The sequence below is a fragment of the Calypte anna genome, chromosome 2 (assembly GCF_003957555.1).
Source record: "Calypte anna isolate BGI_N300 chromosome 2, bCalAnn1_v1.p, whole genome shotgun sequence".
In the NCBI taxonomy this organism is placed as follows: domain Eukaryota; kingdom Metazoa; phylum Chordata; class Aves; order Apodiformes; family Trochilidae; genus Calypte; species Calypte anna.
In genome coordinates, this window is record NC_044245.1 from 53,980,420 (window position 1) to 53,988,883 (window position 8,464).

The 8,464-nt window shown below is 47.7% G+C and overlaps 1 protein-coding gene across 1 annotated transcript; it reads left to right on the forward strand.

Moving 5' to 3' along the window:
* Positions 1 to 352: 352 nt before the first annotated feature.
* Positions 353 to 7,548, forward strand: TMEM42 (transmembrane protein 42). Its single transcript, XM_030446369.1, has 3 exons — positions 353 to 478; positions 5,293 to 5,439; positions 6,230 to 7,548. Exons 1-3 carry the CDS (start codon positions 371 to 373, stop codon positions 6,371 to 6,373), a joined length of 399 nt encoding a protein of 132 aa, XP_030302229.1. The 5' UTR covers positions 353 to 370; the 3' UTR covers positions 6,374 to 7,548.
* The last annotated feature ends 916 nt before the right edge of the window (positions 7,549 to 8,464 follow it).

Here is an 8,464-nt window from a genome sequence, read left to right on the forward strand (position 1 = left end):
CGTTCCCATGCAGTCCATGCAGTGCCTTCTGCCTTGCTCTGGATGGGGGGAGGCACAGCCCCTGCTGCGTGCTGCTTATTCCTGAACCTTTCTCCGTGCTGTATTTCTACACTGTTCTCCTACTCCATCCTGTTGGTTTTGTTCATTTTGTTGTTGATGATGTTGTTTGTTTGTTTGTTTTTTAAATAAATCTTTTGTACATAAAAGAACATTGCAGAGGACTATTTTTCTTCCCCCTCTCACCAACATCACCACCCTCCCTCCTCCCTCCATCCCCCGCCCAGGGGCGGTGCTGTGGCGGGGCGCTCCCCGGAAGGCGGTGGTGGCGGGCTGGGAAGGGAGGGCCGAACCGAACCGGGCCGTCGCCGAGATGCGGGCGGGCGGCGGGGCGGCGGCGGCCGCAGGGTTGCTGGGGGCCTTGGCTGCGGCCGCCGCGAAGTTGGCGGTGTGGCCGGGCGGGGAGGCGGCCGGAGGCTGGGTAAGGAAGGAGGAAATCGGAGCAGGGAGGTAACCCGTGTGTTGGCTCTGTCTGAGGCCTCCCCGACCGGCGTTATGCGGCCCTCAGGGCTTGGCTTCTTGCCGCCTCCGTCACGGGGAAACGGGACGGTGGTTCTTCCTTGTGCGCTTCCAGAGGGTGGCCTGACCCCGGCGACCTCGTCTGGGAGAGCCGGGAGCCGGGCCTGGCAGCTGCTGCAGGGCTGCTTGGCTTGGTGCGTGGTAGTCATGTCACCAGGCAGCAAGCAGAGGGAAGCAAGGCTGCTGCTATTGCCAAGGAGAAGAAACCAGGCACGGTATGGGCATGCCTGAAAACAAATCCTGTTGTGAAACCCCATTGACAGCAGTTTTATGTCAGTTTTACTTTAAAGGCAGGGTGTTAGTATGCTTGTGTATTAAACCTTTGTTCTCAGCCCTTTGCTAACTCTTGGACTCGAACTTCAAAATATTGTCCAACCAAAACGATTCTATGAAACCAAAACAATTCTATGATTTCACTGGTGGCAAGAGAGGAGAGGTGGAGTAGTTGATTTCCATTGTGCTGTTCTAGACGATGTGTTCACCTCGTTCACCTCGTGAGTTCTTTTTGCCTTTTATAAGGGATGATCTTTATCTTCCATCAGGCCTCCTTGTCCTTCAGGTTACATGGGACTGCTGGTCTTTCACCTCAAGCATATGGTGTCCTTACGAGCAGAGGTGAACTCCTACACAGGCATCATGAAGGGAGTGATCCTGAGGTCAGCAGCATGCACCTGTCTTAGAAAAACACAGTGGGGAGACCAATTCAGGCATACAGCAGGGGTTGTTATTCTTGTGGCAAGTACACATTTGGACTTGAAATACAAAGGACAACCCACAAGAGAAACTAGATCTGAAAACAAACAAACAAATGGTCTTGCATTTAGGACAAAAGAAAATCAACTTATGTGCTAGTCACAGATGGTTTAAAAAGCAAAACCAGGATACTCAGTAGTCCTGTTGATCCTTTTCAGTGTATCAGAAAGGATGGTAGGAAGGAGAATCAACTTCACATCCTGATACTCTTCCTGTTCCCCACTAAAAAAGATCATATTTTTACACCGACAGAAAATCAGAGCGTGAAATTACTGAAAAAGTTGACAGCATTTATTTTGAGTATTTTGTTCCTTCGAAATTGGTAGAAATATTGTCCACTTGTTGGGTATTTTTGAAGGTGCAATGACAACATGTCGTGTCATTGAAGTAGAGTGTTGCAAGCAGGTTGAAGGAGATAATCCTTCCCCTCTACTTAGCCTGGGTGAGATCACACCTGGAGCACCATGTCCAGTGCTGAGGTTCCCAGTACAAAACTGAGATGAAGCTGCTGGAGAGAGACTCCATATAATGGAGGTACCAGAGCATCCCTCCTGTGAGGAGAGGTTGAACAAGCTGGGGTGGTTCAGCCTGGAGAAGAGAAGGCTCAGTGTTTTTAAATACTTGAAGGGAGGGGAGAGAGGATGGATCCAGGCTCTTTTCACTTGTGCCCAGTGACACAAGCAGAAGGTGATGGCCATCAGCTGAAACACAGTTCCCTCTGAATGTCACCTTTTCACTGTGAGGCTGACCAAGCACTTGCACAGGTTACCCAGAGAGGCTGTGGATTCTCCATCCCTGTAGATACTCAAAAGATGTCTGGACATGAACCTGAGCTGCTGGTTCTAGGAGAAGGAGCTGTGGACCAGATGATCTCCAGAAGTCCCTTCCATCCTCAACCATACTGAGCTGCTGTCTTTGTATTTGCTTTTTTTTTTTTTTTTTTTTGATAAAGTGGTACCTTCAGTTAGTTTTTCAGGGTCCATTTTAGGTGATAATTATGAACTAAATTAATTAGTTTAGCAGTAAAACTAAATGAGTTTTAAGTAGATGCTGTAATCTTCCTTGTAGCTTGAATTGCACAAGTGTTTCAGAGGGCTTGCTGTTTAAATCCTGCATGCATGCTACAAAGAAGTTTCTACAGAGCTGCCACAGGGTGACAGAAATTCGGGGACTTAGTGTTTGAGGAAGAGCTACAGAAAGTTGAAAATAAATCTCAGGAGGGCAGCCATCATCACTTGTGCAGCATGGAAAGCAGCAACAAACATTAAAAGTGTATTGAATCTTCTAAGAGGTTTATGACATGGGTTAGCAGGATACTCTACGACAGCACAGAAATGGATTTCCTGGCCAGAAGGATGTGTTGTTACGGCCCAGCCCTAGAGTAGCCTGACCAGGAAGGGTCATTTCACTTGAAGAAAAGTTTTCCTTTACTTTCCCCTCTCCCTTGTCAAACGTCATCTAAAATTACTTCTGCCATTTCAGGAGTGATTCTGGATTATCTGAAATGTACACTATAATTAATCTCCTTTAAGAAAAGCAATCAGAACACTAATCCTTGACTCACTGGGCTGGCTTGGCTGAGCCTTTGACAGGGGAGGAATTTGTGCCTCCTTCCTTGTGGGGAACACCTGGGGATATTCCTGTCTCTCTGCCTGCATGCCATTGCGATGACCATTCCTCTGCCCAGGATAAAGAGGGACTTGACTTTTCTTGGGAAAAATCTTCCTCTGGGTAATTGCCACCTTCAGAGCAGACTGCAGCTGATTTTCTTGGCTCCGCAGCAGGAGGAGATGGGGAGAGGAACCCATGGATTCAGGGTCAGTTTTAAAGATAGCATGGGAACCACCTTTGCTCCAGCAATGGTAGGCTCATGGACTGATTTTGGTCAGGCAGGACTTTCAAAGGTCTCTAGTCCACAGCCTGCTCTGCAGCAGGTTGCTCATGAACTTCTTCAGTCAAGTTTTTAATATCTCTTAAGGTCAGAGAGCACGACCTCTGTTCCTGTGTTTGATCATCTTTGGTTTTCCTTTTATCAGATCAAAATGTCAGTTTTTCCAGCGTTACTTGCTGCCTATTGTCATATCCCAATGCACCTAGGAGAAGAGCCTGGGCTCCATCCTCTCTTACACCCTCTGCTGTGTGTTTGAAGACAGTAACAAGATGTCTGAAGGTTGTTTTGTTTTTTCCAGAAGCCTACCTTGGCATGCTCTTTCTGATCCAGAAAAGAACATACCAAATTTAGGTAAAATACAGAATTGTTTTCCCCTGTCATTTCTTTTCTCCCTATCCACAAGAGACATACATGGAGGTACACAACTGCCCTGAGCAAGGTAGAAGTGTCTGGCTACACAGGCTGAGGGTGAAACTGGGAGGCAAACCCAATGATGAGGTGGTGAGCTGTGACACAGCAGCAGCACATTTCTTCCTCAGAAACCCAGTAGCAGCTGGGCATGGTTGTCTGTCTCATCCCTCTCTGCAGAGTTTGCCATAGCAGCAGTAGAAAAGCAAAATACTTCACAGGTGGGAATCATTTGGCATCATTTACTATTGCCCTGATAGAATTGGAGACCATTGCTAGGAACAGGGCAAAGTGAGGCTGGACTCTTGAGCCATCTCTCTCAAGGTTATCCTCAGAGAGCTTGTGCCAGCCATCTAGCAGGGATTTGCTCTACAGTCTTTCCCTAGAATCATAGAATGTCAGGTTGGAAGGGACCTCAAAGGTGATCTGGTCCAACCCTTCTGTTACTGTTTGTTTGATATGTCTCAGAACCTTTTGACTTTGTCCTTGCTACATCAGTTGCTTCAGAAGTCATAGAATGGTTTGAGTTGGAAGGGGCCTTCAGAGGTCATCTAGTCCAACACCCACCCCCACTCTGTCCCCTGGCAGTGAGCAGGAACATCTTAAACTAGATCCATCTTAAACTGGAACTGGTTGCCCAGAAAGATGGTAAACTCCCTGTTCCCTGGAAACATTCAAGATGAGGCTGGACAGGGCTCTGAGCAACCAGTTCCAGTGTCTCCTTCATTATGAAAAAAATTTCTTTCTAATACCTAGCTTAAATCTACCCTCTTACATTTTAAAACCATTACTCCTTGTCCTATCACTACAGGCCCTGCTAAAATGTTTCTCCCCATCTGTCTTATAAGCCCTCTTTAAGTATTGAAAGGCCACTGGAGCTTTCTGCAGGCTGAACAACCCCAACTCTCAGCTTGTCTTCTCAGGAGAGGTGTTCCTTCCCTTTTATAATTTTTGTGGCCTTAAATCCCTAGCTTGTTGTTAATTTCTTCTTCTGAGTGGGAGCAGAGCACAGTTGGTGATGCGCATGGATTCGGGCAGATGGCAGGGGCTCCAGTGCAGCAGCTCAGCATACACACAGTGAGTGTGCAGAATAAGGCACAAAGCTCCTCAGCTCTGACTTTCCTCCAAGAGGACCCTTTTCTGTCCTTGCTGCAGCAGTAAGGCAGACCAGGTCATGGCAGGTGGTGAGACCAGTGGTTTGGGATTACACTGGTCTCAACCCAGATTCACAATAGGTAGATCGTGCACTACACACAGCACCAGGATGTACATCTTTGGTATTGGTTTCTGGCAAGGCTGAATTTGACCTTTTTCCATGCATCTGGTGATGAGTGAGGGGCATTTCACTATGCTGTGTGTGCACCTCATCATAAGTTGGGAGAGCTTTCTGGAGTTTGTCTTCAGGCATGGCGGGTGCCGTGCACTGTCCCAGCACTTCCCAGCTTGCAGTCTAAGATTGAACATTTCATGCCAAGACATGACAGGGTCACACTCCATCCAGGCCTGTCTCCTTGCTTTTGTTACCTTCTGGGATTTAATAGATTCGTCTTCGTCTTAATACCAGCTGTAATTCAGCGTTGAGTCCAGGCAGTTGGGTTTTGTTCCAAAGTGTTCATGAATTGGTGAGGGTGAAAATACCTGAGTTCTTCCCTTTCATCCCGCAGCTGCCCGTGCTGCTTCGTGTCAGCTGTGTTGGCTTGGTGTTTGCCTGCAATGCTGTCATGTGGACAATCTTTGCGAAAGCCCTGCGGCTATCCTCCTCTTCAGCCGCTGCCTCAGTGACCACAACAGCCTCCAACTTCATCTCTTCGGTGAGTAGGTCCCTGGAGGAGCACAGCCAGGAGGGAACAGTTGCACTGGATGTAGCTCATCTGCCACCACGACTGCCATCACTGGCCGGTGGGAGAGCTACAGTCAGGCATGAGGTAGTTGTGTCAGACCCCAGCTGCTCTGCCTGTTGTTCACAGCAGAGGCTGCAGGACTTCTCTGGGTGGTACAGGAGGAAGGGTGCAGTGCCTTGCAGCAGCTTGTACAATTTGCTGAACTTTTCTGATTTCCAGTGAGGGTTGGAGATGGGACATTTCCTTTGTTTTGTTCTGCTTTTCCTTTGCAACACCTCACCTGTGCAGGCCAGTGCCACCCTTAGCTGGGTGAGAAGATAACCTGTAGTGACAGCAGGATCATTTTTGACTTGCCTATTTTTTCTCAGAAGCTCCCCACCTTGTTTCTGTGCTTCAGAAACTTGCAGCTGGCACATGGTGGTGTCCAAAAATAAAGTCAGTGTGGCTCTGTTTTATTGACGGGAGTCACCCAGGTGACTGACCTGGGAAGGCATCAAAGCACACACGTGTCTGCCAAATTCCTGCTCTGGGACCGTGACACGGCTGAGCTTTCATGCTGGGTGATAGATAGAGTAGGTCATCTCCGGTGTCACCCACAGCAGCTGTTCCTCTTGGTCATCCCAACAGGAATTTTCTCGGGTAGATTTTTTCCTGTCAGGTGGAAATCATCTCCCAGCAGGAGTCCCCGTGGCTCTGGCAGCACCAGAGGCCTTGAGGTGGCTCAGCCCAGCAGATCTTTTGTCTCTGTTTTTTCCTTCAGGCCATCCTGGGCAAGCTTCTGTTTGGGGAGACATGGACACCTCTGTGGTGGATCGGCCTCTCCATGATACTCTGCGGCCTTGTGTTGCTGCACACAGCTGTCCCCCAGCCGGCATGGCTGCCAGCAGAGAAGAAGGAAGCATGATGATTGGGAAGAAACACAGTGCCGTGCCACCCCTCGCCCTGAGCTGGGCTGCTTCTGGCCACAGACCCGCTGACCTCTGCTCACCTGCTGAACTTGCAAAGTCACACTGGTCACATCTTTCCTGGCAGGCTGGCGGTGGCGTGGTGGCAGTGACAGCCTGGGAGGGAGCTGGTCCCCTCTGAGTCAGTGTTGTGGAAATCAGAGCCAGAGGCTTATCAGCCACGCCTCTTCTTCACACCTTGTGGCCCCAGAGCTTTCCCAGTTTGGGGAAAGCTGGAAGTAAACATGGTGGCTGGGGAAGGTGCCTGTGCATCAGTACTTTTCCATAAGAGGAGCTGTACCAAAATAGAAGAGCAATCAGAAGTAAATGCTGAAGGCAGCTGATGTTTGTGCTCTGCTGTTCCTGACTTTCCTCTCCGCCTGTTGAAATGGCGCTGTGCCTGCCCAAGCCCTTCGTTAATTCCTTTAGCTTCATCTGTCAGTCATATGCACCTCTTAATTTGCCATTTATATCTGAGGCTTGTAATTTCCATTCGCCTATTCCTGATGTGTTACTCACTATAAGGTTGCTCCTCTTTCCTTTAAACTCTTAACCAGAATGGGGTTTTGATCACTATTCCCGCTTTATTTAGGTTGAATTGTAATTTTGGGAGAAAACAGGCTGTAGGTGAACAGGCAGCTGCTTGCACTGCATGTCCATGTTCAGTGCATCCCCTGGCCCCACTTAAGTTGGCAATTAGATAGTTACATTTTATTTTACGAGGTGGGGGGGATGTCGATTGTGGACACCGTGATCTTGGAGGTCTTTTGCAACCAGGAAAGTTCTGTGATTCTGTAGTTGCATTAGCTATTGGTAAAATGGAGTTTCTCAAGCAACTTTTTTTTTTCTTTTTTTTTTTAACACTTCTGGATGTTGCTGATTCCTAGTTATGGAATGTGATCAGACAGATCACTGGTATCCACACCTGTGCTAAATTTTGAGTCAGTGATTGTTCTGTGGTCAGGGTGAGACACCTGTCAGCATGGTCAGTCTGTCAAGAATCATAATTTCTAAGGTATCGATTTCCTTCCCATTCCCACGTCTCTCATTTCACTTTGAAATTTTTTGGTTGCAGTCCTGATCAAGAAATATAATGATGTCTGTAATAAATGTATGTGTCATGTGGTGATATCACTTGTTTGCTCTGGGGCTTGCCAGGTTGTCTCTGTCTTCTTCTAACCACTGAAAATGAGTCACGGTGGTGGCATGTGCAGAAAACGTAAGGACACATTTCTGTGAGCCTCCATATCAGAACCTGTCAGGTTTGTCATGACTGGCAGAGCTGCACCATGTTCAGCAGAAGTATAAAATTAGGCTTGGGGTGGAAATGCCACTGGAGTTGGGTTCGTGCCTCTTACTTCTTTGTATCAGAAAAAAAGTCAGTGTCCCCAGAGGAGGCCAGGAACTGAACTGACCTCCAAGTCCCCTGCTTCAGGAGAGCATCCTAACTCATCACATCTGGCAGTCTTGTCCCCAAAGAGGCAAAGCTTTTGCCTCTACCATCAATGTGCTTATGGGTCTTCCCCTCCAAAAAAGAGGAGCTGCATATGTGGTGGGAAGAAGACAGAGCATTCTGAGTGCCTTCCCTTCTTACCAACATGGATCTTTGCATCTGGGCAGCATTTTGGGTAGCAGCAAAGCTAAAAATGAGTAGGGCATGACCAGCCAGGAATTAGCATTTCTAAGTACATCAAATTTCCCTAGACCTTTGCACTTGATGGAGAAATAATGAAGGCTGCAAGCCTGATTGGTTTGCTCTTGTAATTAGCTCTCAGACAGCTGTAAGCTGTGGCTGCCTTTGTGTGAACAGCAGAACTCTCTACTCTGGTTAATTTGGCTGTTTCCCCTCCTTCTAACAAGACTTTTGGAAAGTTTTTTAACATGGACTGTCTCAAAACTGACCTTTCTTCATTGCAGTCATTGTTGGAGATCAAAGTCTAGGAGATGTTTACACAGGTGCAGGAAGTGCGGGCAGCAATTTACTTGGTGATTCTCACTTTTAAGGTGGAAGAAGGTAAACCATGTCTGTAAATTTTGCTGTCATAACTACT

Coding starts and splice junctions, on each gene's coding strand:
- TMEM42 (XM_030446369.1), top strand. CDS start 371: ATGCGGGCGGGCGGCGGGGCGGCGGCGGCCGCAGGGTTGCTGGGGGCC. Junction 479..5,292: donor GGGAGGCGGCCGGAGGCTGG/GTAAGGAAGGAG, acceptor TTCATCCCGCAG/CTGCCCGTGCTGCTTCGTGT. Junction 5,440..6,229: donor CCTCCAACTTCATCTCTTCG/GTGAGTAGGTCC, acceptor TTTTTCCTTCAG/GCCATCCTGGGCAAGCTTCT.